Source organism: Ascaphus truei, chromosome 12 (assembly GCF_040206685.1).
Source record: "Ascaphus truei isolate aAscTru1 chromosome 12, aAscTru1.hap1, whole genome shotgun sequence".
In the NCBI taxonomy this organism is placed as follows: Eukaryota; Metazoa; Chordata; class Amphibia; order Anura; family Ascaphidae; genus Ascaphus; species Ascaphus truei.
In genome coordinates this window covers 13,826,324-13,844,375 of record NC_134494.1, presented here as the reverse complement: position 1 = coordinate 13,844,375, position 18,052 = coordinate 13,826,324, and the positions used below count along the sequence as shown (strand labels likewise).

Here is an 18,052-nt window from a genome sequence, read left to right as displayed (position 1 = left end):
ACATTGGTCCTATATTGGACTCATCCTTTTATCCAGTAAACACATCACAGTCATCAGGTTACTACGTGGAACTGGCCCTTTCAGTTGTATGGTAATGATAGCATGTTACTTTATCCTGTACAGGAAGTCACCTACTGCCAGGGAATGAGTGGGATAGCGGCCGTGCTGCTCATGTACCTGAATGAGGAGGATGCTTTCTGGGCTCTGGCACAACTGCTGACCAATCAGAGACACGCTATGCACGGTGAGAGAGGGGAGCTGTCTGAGTGTGTCCAATATGTCATTAAACACTGCAAGCCCAACGTGGGAGAGACTCTGCGGGAGTCTGCAATCCCAGAGCTGCGGTGTACGTGAGATAAAAAGCACCTAACCATCCTGTGCAATATGGTGTGAACACATTGTTAGTAACGCGTTAACTTCTGTTGAAGTGCATAGACATCACCACATTGCCAGTAATGTGTTAACGAGTTCTTGCACTGTTCATTTAATTGTAGGCTAACATATTTCGAGTGAATACACAAAATCTCCACGTATATTTGCACACTTTATATATACACACACAAAAGAAACATATACAGTATCTGTGTGTGTTAGATGTGTGTATGTGTGCAAACCTATTCACATATATCCACACAATGAGGTGTGTGTGTGTGTGTGTGTGTGTGTGTGTGTGTGTGTGTGTGTGTGTGTGTGTGTGTGTGTGTGTGTGTGTGTGTGTGTGTGTATATAATTAGAAATGTAAATAATTTTAATTCTGAAACTGTGTATACATTTTGCAATGTCAGGTAGTAAGTATAGTGTGATACTGTATTTTGATCCCTCTGTAATATTTGTACTGGTTTTTATCTTCCTGGTTAAATCTGATGTTATAAACAGCCTGCATATTTCTTCTCCCCAAAGGGTTTTTCATCCCTGGTTTCCCGAAGCTTCAGAGGTTTCAGAGTCACCACGAGCAAATTCTCACCAAGGTTTTCCCCAAGCTGAAGAAGCACATGGTAGCCAGATGCATATTACAGCAGCAATATCCCCAAACCTTAATTTGTATTATACTGCACAGCCCCTGAACTGCCGGTTCTCCTGAAGCATAGGACAGTATACAGTATCTATAGATTTATATATGTGTGTGTATGTTTTTACAGATTTATTTTGTGTTTATGTGTAACAGGAAGAAATCACGGAAGTTATCCAATAAACCAGCACAGCAACTGATGAAAAAAAGTGATTTATTGGTCCATGATGCAGACATAAAGCCTGAAGTGTCGGTCCCCACTGGGGGGGGGGATCACTTTTTTCTTCAGGTGCTGTGCTGGTATATTGGATCACTTTCGTGATTTCTTCCTCTTGATACCTCTCTTCCTTTACTATGCACCACTAATGACATCTTTTTGGTATATTGCCCAGTGTGTGCAGCCATTTTTTGTTTATATTTATATATATAAATGTACTGTATGTATTTTTGTACATACAGTATATATATAATATGTGTAGGGGTGTAAGTGTATAATGTATACACTAAATGACGGCACTGACAATGTAGTGAATAATCAAAATGTGTGTTTCTTTAATACATAGAGAACCAGTATCCCGGCGTTTCAGAGCCCTGAAGAAGGTGCCTCTGGGGAATGAAACGTCGGGATACTTGGTGTTCTATGGATTAAATAAACACAGATTTTGATTATTCACTACCTTTGTCAGCAGCGGTATTTTTACTACCTTTGTCAGCAGCGGTATTTAGTGTATACATTACAACCCCTACCTGCATCTATCAGTTTACCTGGAAAAACTATCTGTATGTATTTATTTCTATCTGTGAGTAGGGTTAGTGGCTATGTATGTATGTATGTCTTTATTTATATAGCGCCATTAATGTACATGGCGCTTCACAGCAGTAATACACGTGCCAATCATATAAATAACAAATAATACAAATAACACATAATGGGAAGAAGTTCTTCTGACATAAAAGTTACATTTAGGAAGAGGAGTCCCTGCTCCGAAGAGCTCACAATCTAATTGGTTGGTGGAACATACACTTCTATGCACTTCTTTAACACATGCTGTGCTGAAAAAGCTGTGTAATATGGCAGGCATAGGCTTATAGGGGTCCATGATAAAATAGATTAGAAGAGTGATACTGAGTGCTCATTTGCATGTCATTACCCAGAAACCCTGGCTGCAGTGAAAATAATTGTATGCTAAGATAATAATGAGGAAAGACAGGGTTGCAGACCTGTGTGAGATACATATAGATATATTTTTTTGGTACACACAACACACACATGATATACTTAAAATCCCTTAGGGACACACAGACACATATATATAGTAACACCAGCAGGAGGGACTTTGCAGCCATGGACAGAAGCTTCTCCCTGCTCTGGTTAGCTGCCTAATGCTGGTGCGCTAGTGAATCCGGTCCCTCTCCTATTCATACGCTGGGCACAGGAGACTAGTGCATGTGTCAGAAGCAGTGTCATTAAGCAGCTGACGGAGTGGGTAGAAGTTGCCCTCCTCGCCGGCAACACCCCTGCTCCCTCTGCACTGGAGAGAGGGCAGGCTGTTAGGGAGGCCAGAGGTTGGGGGCCGTAGGTGATACCACCAATGAAGTAACCAGCGTGTGTGTTATTTGCTATAGGACAAGGAGCAGATGTCCACCGGGATTTACACCACCAAGTGGTTTCTGCAGTGCTTCTTAGACCGGGTAAGGACACGGAATCTCCAACACTCCTAACACACAGATCAGTGTCCCTTTATGTGCCGAGACACCGGTAATAGCCCAGAACCCATGTGGTGTAAAACTGTCTGGTTCTTCAGCAGTTTTTCATTCTAAAAGAATATAAGAATATATACTAATTATTTCATTAGAGGGCCATCTTATAAACACTCTGGGAGCAAGTGGAGTACGTGTATTTAATGGCGCACGTGTGCGAGCTGGTTGACTGCTTTAAAAAATATATTGGACGTGTATTTTTAAATAATAATTTACAATTTTCAGGATTTCCATGATAAAAGCTATGGGAAGGGGTGGCGGTTACAATTTATATCTAATATCTTTAAGGTCTTGTTGATGATAAGGCCCCTGTAAATTAGTTTATTTTGCTCGTTATGTAATGTTGAAGCTGTCATTAATCAAACAGACATAAGTACAAACATAAGTATCTGATACGCTGTAATTCGGCAGATCCTGGGAATACAAGAAATCATTCATTTCTCACAGAATGCAAATCTGTAACATAAGTCAATAAGATTGATGAGTTTTTGTTTTCTTTACCCTAATGTTGGGCTGCAACCAGGTTGCATTGCTTATTTTGGGGGGAAAGTAGGGGGCGGGGGGTGTAAGAGATGTGTGCAGAGGTATATTTAATGGAGACCGATTAGGGTGAAGTTAAATCCTGGATTTATTGCGCCTGTTCCTCTAACAAGGCAAAACATACAAAAATAAATGCCTACTCCACTTTGGAGAATAACTAAACCTTTACTCCAGTCCTTTCTAACTGGGTGGCTAGCTAAGCTGGTTACCACCCAAAACACACATACAGGAGGGCCCCGGGTATACGGCGGGTTCTGTTTCAGGGGCCCGCCGTATAGTGAAAATCGCCGGAAAGCGTATCCGGCGATTTTCAGTTCTGCGCACACGCAAACCGGCATTTTCGCCGTTCTGCGCATACGCGACCTGGTTTGCACGCGCAACCGCCCGTTCTGCGCATGCGCGCCGGGCGCAACCGCCCATTCTATGTTGTGCGATTTAGGATTCAACATGGCGGCCCCCTTCTCGGTGCCGCCGTATCGGCGGATTGCCGAAAAGCAGAGTGCCGAGAAGCGGGGCCCGTGTGTGTGTGTGTGTGTGTGTGTGTGTGTGTGTGTGTGTGTGTGTGTGTGTGTGTGTGTGTGTGTGTGTAACGTTGGCGGCGCTGTGTTCACAATACACATTTTTTGGACTACTATTGCGGTGTGCTGTCTTCTGTTATCAGGATTTCCCTGGTTACTACATGTATATGTATGTATGTGTGTATATATATATATATATATATATATATATATATATATATATATATATATATATATACAGTATGTATATATGTATATATATATATATATATATATATATATATATATATATATACGCACGCACACACACACACACAAGTCCAATAAGAAAGTCTCTTATCTGTTTCTGTTGTAACTGTAGGGGAAGGTCTCTCTGTTCTCTGTTCTCCTGGGTCACCACACTTGCGTGCTATGGAAATGGTCGTGTCCTGGTATAGAGAGAGGTCTTGTCCCTTCATGTCTTGATGTCAACACACAGTCTTGTGTGCTTCAAGACTTTCTCCTCATTGCAGCACCTTGTGTGCTGAGGAAAATCTCTGCAGTCCTCCTTCTCCTTATGTCAGCCCAAATGTGAGCTAATGAATTTCTCTCCTGTTTCTCACATCAGGCTTTTTACAGCGATCTCATCAGTCCAGCTGGAGACTAATTAATTGAGTGGCTGCAATTACAATAACTATCTCTCTGCTGGATTCTCAGAGCTCTGAGACTGCTTTATTTAATCAGGGATAAGTCCCTGTTACAGGGTGTTTTGTGTGTTTTTTAAAAAAAAATAGGATTGAAGCAGAGGGTCTCCAGAGCTGAACCTCATTAATTTCAGCACTGCGGACTTTTTGCTTCCATAAATATTTACCTCCGTAGGGTGTGCCGATATCTGCAGCCATAGAACTTGTGTGCTTCACAAGATGGCGGCGTTTAAATGTCCTACGTCACGCGGGCCAATAGGAAGCTGTGATGTCGTCATCTGTTGCAGCTTCCTATTGGCCCGTGTGATCTGGACATTTAAACTTCACAGTTTTCACCGGCAGCACCTACGGAGGTACGTATGTTTGGTAGCAGGGGGTCCGCAGACACCACCTGTTTCAATCCTATAACAAGAAAAAGCACACGCGCAAACAAAAACAGATATTTTCTCTTATGAAGTCTAGAAAACAGGTAGTGATAATAGTATTGCTTCTGATGTAGAACTGACAGTGTAGATAGTTCAATGAATCCCTGCCCCAAAAGGCTTAGCCGAATTTTGGTGCCTGAGGCACAGGGAGATAGTTATCGAAGATCACAAGGAGCTGACACTGGTGTTCGAACTGGATTTACCCACTTCAATAGCAGTAATGTTACCACAGTGCCCTGAGGCCATGGACACTCATTCAGCATCTTCTGCTCTTCTTCGCAGATGCCTTTCACTCTGACCTTGAGGCTGTGGGACATCTACATCCTGGAAGGGGAGCGAGTGCTGCCAGCCATGGCTTATACCATACTGAAGCTACACAAAAGTATGAGCCACTGGATTCTCTGTGGATGCAGGTTGGGTGTACCCAATGCAGAGGAGACAGACTCCCACCCCCCACCCCTCCTAAATCAATGTGCCGGAAATCTATTTTCCGCTTCATATTTATTGGAATGGCACCAAAGCCTCCCCTGGTTCACAGCATGTATTATAGTCACAGGAGAGAAAGCGGTGGCAAAGTTTAGTGTAAGCAGTGATTAAAACAGTGATTAAAGCACCTTTAAAAAAAATAAAACTAGACACAAAGTAAGTTACAGTATGGTGAGTAAAAAAGTGCCCAAAACCCCCCACCGTACAATGTGCAGCAAATAAAAATACTTGTGAAAACATTCATATGTCTCAGGTCCACAGACCTGCCTTTCCCCATTATCTCTTAGCATACAATGTTTCCACTGCACCCAGGGACTCTGGGTAATGACATGCAAATGAGCACTCACAGTGTCCCTTTTATGCTTTTTATCCATTTGAACATAGACCCCCTATAAGCTTATGCCTCCTGTATTACACAGCTTTTTGAGCACAGCCGGGGTTAAAAAAGTGTATGACTAGTATATTGACTCGCAGACATGGGTTCCACCACAAACCTACTAACAGATAGCTGGTCATAGTAGCTGTCTGTGGGTAGATTTATTGGCGATATACTTCCTTAATCAAGGCTGTGTAATACGGGGGGGATAAGTTAATTGGGGTGCCATGTTCAAATGGATAAGCAAAAAGTGACACACTGTGAGTGCTCATTTGCATGTCATTACCCAGAATCCCTAGCTGCAAGGGAAATAATGTTTGCTAAGAGATACTGGGGAAAGGCCGGTTTGTGGACCTGTCCGAGACATGTGAATGTGCTCACAAGAGAGATTTTTATTTGCTGTACAATGAAAAAAAAATATATAGGATGAGTGTCTCTCCCATGAGAAATGAACAAAGGTTGAACTTGACGGACATATGTCTTTTTCAACCTACAGTAATCTCCTATGTTACCACTAATTATTTTGGGAAAGGCAGCAGTACCATGATATTGTCTTTATTTTAAACCAAAAAGCATTACTACGTTCTTATTTACACCAAGAAGAATTATTTGGAAGCTTCCTGTTTCTTCTGCTATTTTTGGACTGAATCTACAAGGCTTTACTATATCTTGTAACCTTGTGAGTGGGCTAGATCCCCCTGTGCACTTTTTATAGTTGTTGCTTATTGCACTATATTTTTCTATTTGATGTTTTTACATCTATACCCAGAGATCATTTGGAACTTGTGTCTTGTATCGAACTAGATGTTGGGAAACCTCTTATGTCCACAGAGCAGCATTGTTTAAACAGGGTTGTGCAAGTCTTATGATCTCCCTAAATAATCACAATATATTTTCTATATATATTATTCACTAATCGGATCTATATTGAGTGATACATCACCTAGCACCTCAAGCATCTCAAGTGCGCTCGTCTTTCTCTCTGTATAAAAAGATGTTTAACCTTTTATTAAAGAATCAATATTTCTTACGTCTGCCATCACAGTCCCGTGCTATTGCGGTAAAGATCCCTTTCTTTTGATGCTGGTGATATATGCTTTCGTTTAATCTCAAAGGTTGACCATGTGTCATTTGTACTGTCCTTGGGATGAAGGGTTCCCTTGAAAGTTCCTTTTATTGACTTTGAATGTTTGTAAATACTGTAGTAATCACACCCCTCCCTTTTTTTTATGTAAACAATCCTAATTTGAATCATCTTCATCAGTTAGACCCTTAATTATTTGGTGGCTCTTCCCTGCACTTTTCCCAGTTTCATAATGGGTGTGGTTTTACTAATGATTTATACAGGGACAAAATGAGGCTGTCTTCCCCTCCATCTATACCACGCTTTATAATATCTTGGTAGCCTTTGCAGCTGCTGGCAGACATTGAGCACTATTGCTAAGTCTACAAGCACCCCTAAAGCTTTCTCCATCAATGATTGACTTTTTTACTCCATGTTCAAAGTAAGACTCAACCACAGCAGGTACTCTAAGGATTTGTTTTTGGCCTTGGCTTGCAGAACGTTTGTTAAAAATGTCGATGGAGGACCTGCGAGACTTCCTCCAGGAGCAGATCGCCCGCTCTTTGAGCTACGATGACGATATTGTGGTGGAGCAGTTACAGTTGTCCATGGCCGAGCTGCGCAAGTTGAAACTCGAGCTGCCACCCCCAGGTATCATTCTTAATAGGACAAGACGCATCTCTGTGCTTTGTACATCTAAATATACAGTCCGTGAACAATATCGCATTTGCGGGATGTTTTAGAATGGCCACGTGGAGCCTACTTTGACTCCAAATACATAGCAACTCTTTGCCACCAGTAGGACCTTTTGGCAGTAAAAGGGTTTAAAGTAAAACATACAGTAGAAATAATAGTTGAGAAGAAAAGGACACATTTTGGCATCAACTTGTTCTTAACCTAAAATGCTGCCCTACAGTTCTTTAGTTTTTCTGTTTATTCATTTAACGTACAGTATATATGCTTTATACTACTTTTTGATGCCTATTCATTGTAAAGTTCTCCTTGCCCATTGCCCTGTGAGTGTGTGCCAGATGTAAACTCTAAGCTATCAGGGAATGTTCTGTGTCATGCTGTGCCCCGTTCTGGGTGACTTGAAAGGGTCAGTCCCATGTAGGACTAAAGTAACCCAATGACGGTGACATGACAAAATCCGACACCTCCAAGTATTTTTTAATTATTTTTTTAAACTCCGTTTGTAAACATGGGGGCCAGTGTAGAGTTGGGTGACGACATTGGTGTCGTAGTGCAAACTACTTGTGTAGGAGTAAATGACCGGTTTAGGTCTTGTAAAAATAAGACACAACTTTCGAGTTGTTTAAAAATAGGTGCAAAAGACAGTATGCAGGGGTGTCATTAATAGAACGACTCAACAAGCTGAGCAGAGGCGGGTCAATTTCTAATTTATTTAAATGGACCCAACATGGGCGTACACAGCACCTATCTTGTTTAGATATGGATGAATGGGGGTTCTTAATTTAAGAGCCCTTCTTAATTGTATGCCTACAGAGATCAGGCGCTAATCAAGAATCCAGCATTTGTGACAGACATTTTGTCTGTCTCATGGCTCATGACTCATGGCTGCAAGTGCTGCTCTATTGATGCACAAATACTACCTGGCAATTCTTGCTATTCTTGAGAATAGACCATAACCCTTAAGAAGGCAAATAATGTATAGGGCTAGAGTTAATGTATTTGGCTTGCCTGTTTATACAGAGGCTACCACCCAACAGCTCACAGCAGCATGGAAATGTTGGAGCTTAGGATCTAGGGCCTACAATACACATTAGAACAGGTACAATATCTTCAAAAGTAAATTGTTTAAGGGCGTGCGCTGATTAACATTATTACTCACGGATTTAGGATTGTAAAAGATGTTAAAATTACGCATTGCCAATGCCGCTAATATCAGAACACTTGCCTTAAACTTGCCTTGGAAAATCATGGGCTATCACCAACAAGATCCAGGTACATGCTGGGTACATGCTGCAACATTTCAGTGACATTTCTGCAGACAGACTAATGGCCCATCGGATTAACACAGCAGGGGTCCCTGGCAGTCCCATTCAATTTCAATGGGACTGCCAGAGACCCCCGCTTTTAATTGAGTCTTGTTGGTGATTGCCCCAGATTTGTTTTAGAATACTCGTCGGCACTACAGTATGTCACTGAGTGTTCAACAAGAGTTTGCGCTGGCACCCTCCTCCCCTTCTCTTTATTGGTTCTCTGATAAGGAGACGGTTGGATAAGAGTAAAGAAAACGTGATTGCCAAGAACTCTCCCATCCAGTGACCCCCCAAAGAAGAGCAATTTGGCATTCATCTCCAAAATAATATATGCAGCAAAAACATTTTCTTTCTCCCTTAGCCCAAAATTCACCAGGTCTAAATGTAACCGCCCGGCAAAGTGTCCAATGCAAGTTTGTTACGTGTGACCCGACCAATAAAAATGCTGCTGTACCAGAGTTCGCTCTTTTAATGGTTTTAATGAGCAGACCCCCTTTGTGTTATAACGTTGATTGTTGCATTTGCTGCATAGGGAATTTCTGGACAAGGGAAAATTTAAGCAGGTGGGCCTATATCTTGTAGCAGTGCTACTTGACATATAAGACACCTTACAACCCATTGAACTAATGGGCCTTAAAAGGCCCATATTTACTAAGCAGTATTAGTCAATAAGACCACCTTCCGGTGCCATAAAACACCGTACAACCCATTCTAGTGGATGGGCTATAGGATGTTTTATGGAGTAGCACTGCTTGGTATATATAGCGCAGTGTTTCCCAACTCCAGTCCTCAGGGAACCCCAACAGGTCAGGTCTTAAGGATATCCCTGCTCCAGCATAGGTGGGTCAATCAGCGGCTAAGTCATTTTGACTGAGCCACCTGTGCTGGAGCAGGGATATCCTTAAGACCTGACCTGTTGGGGTTCCCTGAGGACTGGAGTTGGGAAACACTGATATAGCGCCTTTATTTTCGGAACAACCGTAAACCTTAATTGTACAAGTCCCTGCTTATATCGGACGGCTTAGCTTTATTAACCCCTTCACTGCCAGAGGGGCCAACAGTGGATGGCAAAGCAGTGAAAGGGTTTCATATAAATGTTGTTCTTACTTTCATTTTTCTTCTCGCCAGGAAAAGACGAGGAATTCCCCAAAAAGGCTTTGGGTCAGGACATCCCTATTAACCTTCTTCCAGTTAAGCCTGTTTTTGAGACCAACAGCCAGAATAAGGGTGTCTGTGACAGTGGCCCAGAGAACTCCAAGCAGCTGCCCATAGATATTAATGAGAATAACTCAAACACAGGCGAGAAGAGCAAGGACAGCCCGTCCATTCCACAGCACAATGGAACATCCAGACCTGTGCTTGGGGAAGGGCCTCTCGCTAAGCAGGATGGTGTGAAAGAACAACAGAAATCGGATCTTTCCAAGGAGGAGGAGAAGCAGCCCATTGTAGCAAATGTTCCTGTAGAAGTATCAACAAAAGCCAAGACCACGCTTCAAAGTGACCTCGCGTTAGAAGAAGGGTTTTCCAAAGAAAGCAGAGACAAGGTCTCAGAATCACACGGTGTTGGAGAGAGGCACAGTGTGGTGGTTATAAATAATTCTTCTGAACGAGACTCTACCTTGTGTGCTACCATAGACAATAAAGGACTTATTCCACCAGGAGCAACTCACCTAATGGAGCATCCACAAGAACATAAAGACAACTCAATAATGACCAGCCCTGTGAGAGATGGCAGCATTTACGAAGGGTCATCACTAACACTTCTGAACAATAATAGTATAACCGAGACTGCTCTTCCACCTCCACCAGCAGAAGAAATTATGCCAGAGGCATGCCCTGTGGAAATTGTTCCTTCACAAAGTGAAAGTGAAACATCTGTCGAAAAGGTCTCCTCTTGTGATACCCTGTCTTGGCCATCAGGAACGGATTCCCCTCTGCCCCTCAAATGCGATCCTTCTTCTTCGGAAGAGAGCACTTCCCCCGCTAGTGCAGAGAAAGTGGTCTCGCTTCTGCTTCCCAACTTGGAAAGCAAGAGACGTCCTTCCAACACTTCTCAGTATGATAACATGTCAGATTTGGAGCAGGTGGAATGGCCTCCGTGCCCAACAGAGACATGCTTGGTTGATCTAGAAAGCGAGGCATGGAAACCTTTTGACATCTGCGAGGTTTTGGATTTGTCCTCAGAAAGCAGCAAGGATGCAGACAAGGTTCCAAAACTCAACCGCATAATGTCCTCCACCCAAGGACCATCAGGGAGTGTGCCCACTTTACGCATTACCCAACCTGACCTGCAAGAGCCAATCAATGCTCGTACAAGCTCTTCCCCATCCCTATCAGTCCCATTTAGCCCTTTCCAAGTGATAAAAACCATCACTCCACTCCAAGTGTCTCATGCCACCAGCCAGGACTTACTAAAAAGCAAGCAGTTGGCACATCCATTGCTTGATGGTTCCCAGCATGCTTCTGTTTCCCTCAACCAGAATGCACCTGAAAAACATGATGACAAAGAAGATCTTGGAACTCTGGTCACCAGCGTAAATGGTCTCACAACCCCTTGCAAAGAGCCCCAACCATTGCCTCAAAGCTCCAAGCCGAAAGTACCAGCACCATATCCGGTTGTCCCCAAATCCCACTCAGATAACAATTTCTATTCAAACCACAAAACCATTGAGCAGCTTTCCAAGTCAGTGACCTTCTGAGTAGGTACATGAGAGGATGCATGACCGGCTGTGTTATCTGCTTCATTGTGCCGTGTTTGAGCCATTTTTATGCAGGACATAAAAAGAAGGCATGATTCAAAAGATTGACGTGAGATCTGGACTAGATAGAGGATTTTCAGCTGTGCTGGTTTGGCTGGCCGAATTTTAACGTCAAACGTTTTTTTGTTTTTGTTTTTTTCTACAAAGTAATCACAAAGTGCTTTCTTTTTAGTATGTTCATGCTTCGGCTGTGCAAAAAGCTTTCGTGATGATGTACTGCGGGAAGGTCTCATACATTGCAGATGTGTACCAAGAGGAAACAATTCGCTCCATAAAAAGGAGCAACAGTGTTCACTTGCATCAATTTGCACTAACCGCAAATGTTTGAAACTTGAAGCAGAGGTTAAAGACACCTGAATCTAGAGCATCTAAAGAATACAAAGAAGAAAGAAGAGTTTTTGATGCATCTCATTTTAAAATGATTACCCTAACTGCGCCTTTTAACGCGGCTCCAATATCCCTTTCTTTTAACTCGTTTCTTTAGGTGCTCCTTACAATTCCTCTTGTAATTGCTCCAATACCCTCTCCCTATAACTCCTCCTCTAACTGCTCCCTATAACTCCTCCTCTAACTGCTCCCTATAACTCTTCCTCTTCCCTATAAGTCTTCCTCCTCCCTATAACTCCTCCTCTAACTGCTCCCTATAACTCCTCTAACTGCTCCCTCTAACTTCTCCCTATAACTCTTCCTCTAACTGCTCACTATAACTCCTCCACTAACTGCTCACTATAACTCCTCCACTAACTGCTCCCTATAACTCTTCCTCTAACTGCTCCCTATAACTCTTCCTCTAACTTCTCCCTATAACTCTTCCTCTAACTTTCCCTATAACTCTTCCTCTAACTTTCCCTATAACTCTTCCTCTAACTTCTCCCTATAACTCCTCCTCTAACTGCTCCCTATAACTCTTCCTCTAACTGCTCCCTATAACTCTTCCTCTAACTGCTCCCTATAACTCTTCCTCTAACTTCTCCCTATAACTCTTCCTCTAACTTTCCCTATAACTCTTCCTCTAACTTCTCCCTATAACTCCTCCACTAACTGCTCCCTATAACTCCTCTAACTGCTCCCTATAACTCTTCCTCTAACTGCTCCCTATAACTCTTCCTCTAACTTCTCCCTATAACTCTTCCTCTAACTTTCCCTATAACTCTTCCTCTAACTTCTCCCTATAACTCCTCCTCTAACTGCTCCCTATAACTGCTCCCTATAACTCCCCCTCTAACTGCTCCCTTTAACTCCTCCACTAACTTCTCCCTATAATGCCTCCACTAACTGCTCCCTATAACTCCTCCTCTAACTGCTCCCTGTAACTACTCCACTAACTTCTCCCTATAATGCCTCCACTAACTGCTCCCTATAACTCCTCCTCTAACTGCTCCCTATAACTCCTCCTCTAACTGCTCTTTTAAGTGCTCACTGATGCAGGCAGAATAAAATGTGTGCACATCACCTTCATACATTGTTACAAAGCCAATGTAGCATAAGTTTTGGAGGAATGCCACACATATTTTACATAGCTACACAACTGCCCGAACAGGTCTTATTTCCAATTATTACCATCGTGAGTGAATGAATGTCTCCATCTTCATGTCAAGTCATTGTAGAGAAGGAAACTCATTGGCAACACTGTGTCATCTGCAATTGTAGGTGTTCAATTCCAAGCACGTTTATGTGTCCCTTTTGCTGAATCTGTGTTAATCATGGTCAGTCCAATTAAGAAAAGCTATGCAATATTCATCAGTATTCAAGAGAGAAAACAAACAGTATTTCATGTAATAATTACTGCGTCTGTATTAATTAGAATGTTGAAACATGTTGAGTTTTTGCCAAACTAGCATCAGAACCACCAGAGAGATTTATTTTCTCCAATAATAATTGACAGCTTACTTATTTATTTTTTAAATGTATTTTTATTTTATTTTTTACACTGGGACAAGACCAAAGCGCTTTTTTTCTTTTTTTTTTTCATACGTATTTATTTATATTTTTTTGTTTTGTTTTTATAGCAATGTCATTGTGATTTTCATGTGTTAAGGAAAAGGCAGGAAGTCTAAGAGAAGGTTATTTGTTGGTATTAGGCAGGCTTGTTGTCTATTGTGTTTTCGTAATAATATTTATCAATTTTGATAGCTGTAGAGATAAAGTGGAGTCTTTTAAACACATTCCAAAGTATTTCAGCCACTGCTGTTTGGCTTTGTGATGTCATCAAAGGAGAATGGAATCACCCAATGGAATCACCCATGCCTAAACACACACTGCAGTTGGACTCTGTCTTGGATCATTTGAACCCATTTGTTAACAGAAATAGCAGTTAAGCTGTTAACTTCACAATATCTTCCTACGATCTGGACATTCAAGTAAAATTACCGGTGCGATCAGAGAATGTATCCTCCCTGTGCTCTTGTTTTATGAAGCAATTTTTAGAAAGTGTTAGTCCTCTCTAGTACCAAAATGACCCAATGGCAGTGACGTCTTGAAGGGATTCGATCTAGGTGATTGATTTGCCTCTACAACTACCAGATATAAAAGTGTTTCTTTTACAGAAAATTTTTTAAGTTATTGGAAGCGGGAACATTATGGTTTGATTTCCCTCTGGTTCCTCCCTTTTGTGTGATATCACAATGTTGAGCAGCACCGTACACCTACAGTACAAGTCGCCCGCTTTCCTTCCCCTGATTATTTCTCTTACAGGAAGGGCACAGGGTAAGGGCGGAGGAACGACAAAGCATAAACTGTTATATTTAGGGTCCCATTGAAAAAGAAAAACTCAATTTCTTAAACTAAAAAAAAGTGTCGCCAGGAGTGCTGCTTTAAGTAAAAATGTAGCTTTTTATTCTTTTTTAAAATTTATTTAAATAGGTTGAAAGCAGGGGGCATCTGGAGAGGAACCGTGTTGATTTCAGCTCCGAGGACCCCCTACTTCCTACAATATGTACCTCCGTAGGTGCTGCCGATAGGAGCCCCAGCTTTTTTCACAATGACGGTTTAAAAGTCCCAAGTCATACGAGCGAATAGGAAACCGCAGCATCATCCCTCCGGTCTTCCCATTGGCCCACGTGACACAGATACTGCTGCGGCACAGTTTATTCGAGCATTTGCCCGTTCTGTGCCGCAGCAGTAGCCTGGCGCGCGCCCGAGTGTGACGGGCGCGCGCCGAAGCAGCGGAAGAGCGCCCTCCGATCGGGGCGCTCTCCCTACCGCTGCCGGGTCCGCCGGGTCCCCCGGAACCCCCTGCCGCTGTCCCGCGATCGCGGGACACCAGGGCTCCCTCGGGGAGCCCCTGGACACGCGTGCAGGGGGCGCACGCTCCCGATGACGCGTGACCGCGCGTCTATGACGCGCGGCACGCCGAGGGGCGGCCACTAGCAAGCCGGGAAATCTCCCGGCTTGCGGTACCGGCCACACTCGAATAAAGTGTGTCGGTAGTGTACGTTTAACTCCGGAGAGATAATGGCAGCACCTACGGGAGGTATCTTGGGAAGCAAGCCGGCCCCAAGAGCTGAAATTAACGCGGTTCAGCTCCGGAAACCCTCTTCTTCATACCTATTAAAAATTATAATAATTTGTCACCAACAGTGCTCTGTTTAAGGGATAATTAGATTTATTTAATGTAGCCAGCTACACGTAAGTTGTTTACAGAATATGTATTTGTGAACTCAATGGGATTGTTCCATTTAAATACGATCACTTGTCACAAGTGGAAATAAAGGTTAAAACAACAATTTCTCCTTGGAAAAGTTCTAAAAAGGTATAATGCCCTTTTACTCAGAAACTTCCTGTGACCTTTCCAAGTGAGAAAGACCCTTTGATAATCCCTGCTGTCTGGGATAGAACCGCATGACTGACAGGATCAAATGAAGCTGTCATTCCAGTCTGATATCACTGCTCTCACGTGGGAGGGAGAAGCCAATAAGCCATGTGGATGAGACAAGCAAAGGATTCTGGGAGAGGAAACAGCAGCTGCAGCGTCTTTCTGGTATAGCTGCCAAAACGTATGACTGCGATTGTGTTGAAGTCAGTAGATCTGGTTTTTATTCCAAAATATCTCCACATCATGCTTGTAATTGGTTGCTATTTATATGACGTGTTTAGCTCAAAGATTATTTGAAGCGGTATTTAACCTGTAAAAGACTCTGTGTTATTTCTTCGTTGCTATCCAGTTCTAAGTATTGGAAATAATGTGTTTAATATGCTGTATGGTCCATACACCAAACTGTAGATAGTACTGACCATAGAAACGTGTTTATTAAGATTTAATATCAATAATTTTGATAACAGAAATGCTTAACTGTATTATACCTTAATAGGGACCATTGTAAGTGCATTTCTGCTAGCGATTTAATGCAGCTGCAATAAACAAAAAGCACTCCGCCTTTCAACGAATATGCCTATTTATAATGTGTGCTGATTGGTGGAAGTACCTTCAAAAAAGTAGTGTTCTTGTCGCTGATTTAAAGAAACCAGAAACCTAAATAACCAGGCCAAGCCTTTTGGATGTCAGTTCAGTTAGTGTTATACGATACTTCATTTTTGTTTGAAACGGCAATCCCCGTCCTACTCCTGCCCACACAAAAAAAAATGTGTATTGATTTTTTCTTTTACCTAATTGGAACTGAGATATCCCTGGCGCTGAAACGCATTCTTTTCAGGCCCTGAGATACATACATTTTCTGTGATGATATATCCTGGATTTTCAAAGATGGCACCCGTGGCCATTCAATAGGAATCAAGATTGTGTGTTGCAGATTTCTATTGGTCCACAAATTTGGCTCCAATTTAAATTACCCAGAAGGAAGAAGAAAACCGGCACTTAAAACCAAGTATATTGGGCTACCAGAGGGTCCCTAAAGCTGAAGATGGTGAGGTTTAGCTCTGGGAAACCTGACTTCCAATTATTTTTTTTTATTTTTAGATCAGTTTAAAAGAAAAATGAACATCCAGGATTTCCACTTGCTGACTAAAGGCTCGTTGCTAGCGGAAGAAATAATGCATTTGTGAGGCATTGTGATTTTATAAAGTTGGAAAATCACAATAGCAGCCATATTTTTTGTATGCCAGGACGATTTTTTTGGTGGGTTTTCTTTTACAGTATTGGTGTAAACGAGAGAAAAGGAAGGAAGAGGTGAGACTGGAGAAAAGGGTGGGGTGTGGGAAAAAGGGAGCGCGTACATGAGAGAAAGGAGGGAGGGTATGAGAGAAAGCAAAGGGACTATGAGAGAAAAAGGAGGGACACGGGTATGGAGAGGGAAGGTATGAGAGAAAGGAGGGAGAGGGAAGGTATGAGAGAGGAGATCGGACAGAAAGGCGGAAGATGAGGATATAAGAAGAAAAGGGAGAGACTTTCAAATCCACGGCTATCAATAAGGAGTTGGATGGAAGCATTTTGCATAGCGATAGATGCTAGAACAAGAGGTTATACTCAAGCTGGAATGTGAGAGGCTCGGGAAATATGTGAGGAAGCACTTCTTCAATGAACGAGTAATTGGTCCATCAAACCTCCCAGCAGCGGTAGTGTAGAATGATACAGTGAATTAACTGGATGGTTACCAAGGTATGTTGCATATGTAAAAAGACAATGGGCTCGTATGCTTCACAGCAGGTAGGAAAATGGACAGCAAATACACTGTAACATGCGCTTCTCCCTTCATGAAGTATGCAGCTGGTAGAAAGATTGACCGTACAGTTATGAAAAACTAATATATAATGCCAGCGCTTCTCCCAAATTAGCTTCCCATCTTTTAGTGACATTTCTACATTTTTAACCTAAGTCAGATAATAAAGGAGCCACTTTGTTGCATATTTTGATCAAAACATGATTCAAGTCTGCTAACACCATCAAGGTGTATATAGCAGGTACCTATACTATATGAAGACCATTTATATTTCACCAAGTTTAATCCATAGGACCATAAGATATTGTCTTCATTTAGTATAGGTCCCTGCTATATTTGAATATATTTCACCAAGTTTAGGTCTTGAGTAACGTATTTATTGAAAAGTTGGGTAACATTATTTTTCAAGAGTTCACTTTATTAATAAAAAACAATCAGCAAACCATTGTTAAAAATAGCAATTAAGGTGTTGAATGATTTGAGTGTTTTAATTTTACAGTAAAACCATGTTAAGCTAAGTGGGACTGCACCTTTAAATTATGGAATAGGTTTAAAGAACATTTAAAACAGTGTTATAATTTTGCTTGATACAAGAAGGTTAAAGTGGTACAACAGCAGCAGAAAGGCTTCACCGTACAAAATATATGAAAGATAGGAAGCTCATGAGCGTATCTGCCTGTCTTCTAGTGGTCCCTGAACTTCCTCTATTCACATCACTGTCCGTGTCCTACAGTGGTTAGCCTGCACACAAGGATTCTGGGTAATGGGCAGACTGAGTATCAGATTTCAACTTCCTATGCTCTAAAACTGTTTC

General features: G+C 42.1%; 1 protein-coding gene across 2 annotated transcripts in view; it reads left to right on the top strand.

The window, feature by feature from the left end:
* LOC142463906 (uncharacterized) overlaps positions 1-14,769 on the top strand; it is a 114,490-nt gene extending 99,721 nt beyond the window's left edge. For both annotated transcript variants that reach the window (XM_075566753.1, XM_075566754.1), the window contains 6 exons: positions 124-244; positions 901-995; positions 2,636-2,701; positions 5,219-5,318; positions 7,360-7,512; positions 9,993-14,769. In XM_075566753.1, the coding sequence (XP_075422868.1) occupies positions 124-244; positions 901-995; positions 2,636-2,701; positions 5,219-5,318; positions 7,360-7,512; positions 9,993-11,563 (2,106 nt within the window). In that variant the 3' untranslated portion in view covers positions 11,564-14,769. The remainder of the gene's footprint in view (positions 1-123; positions 245-900; positions 996-2,635; positions 2,702-5,218; positions 5,319-7,359; positions 7,513-9,992) is intronic.
* Positions 14,770-18,052: the final 3,283 nt, after the last annotated feature.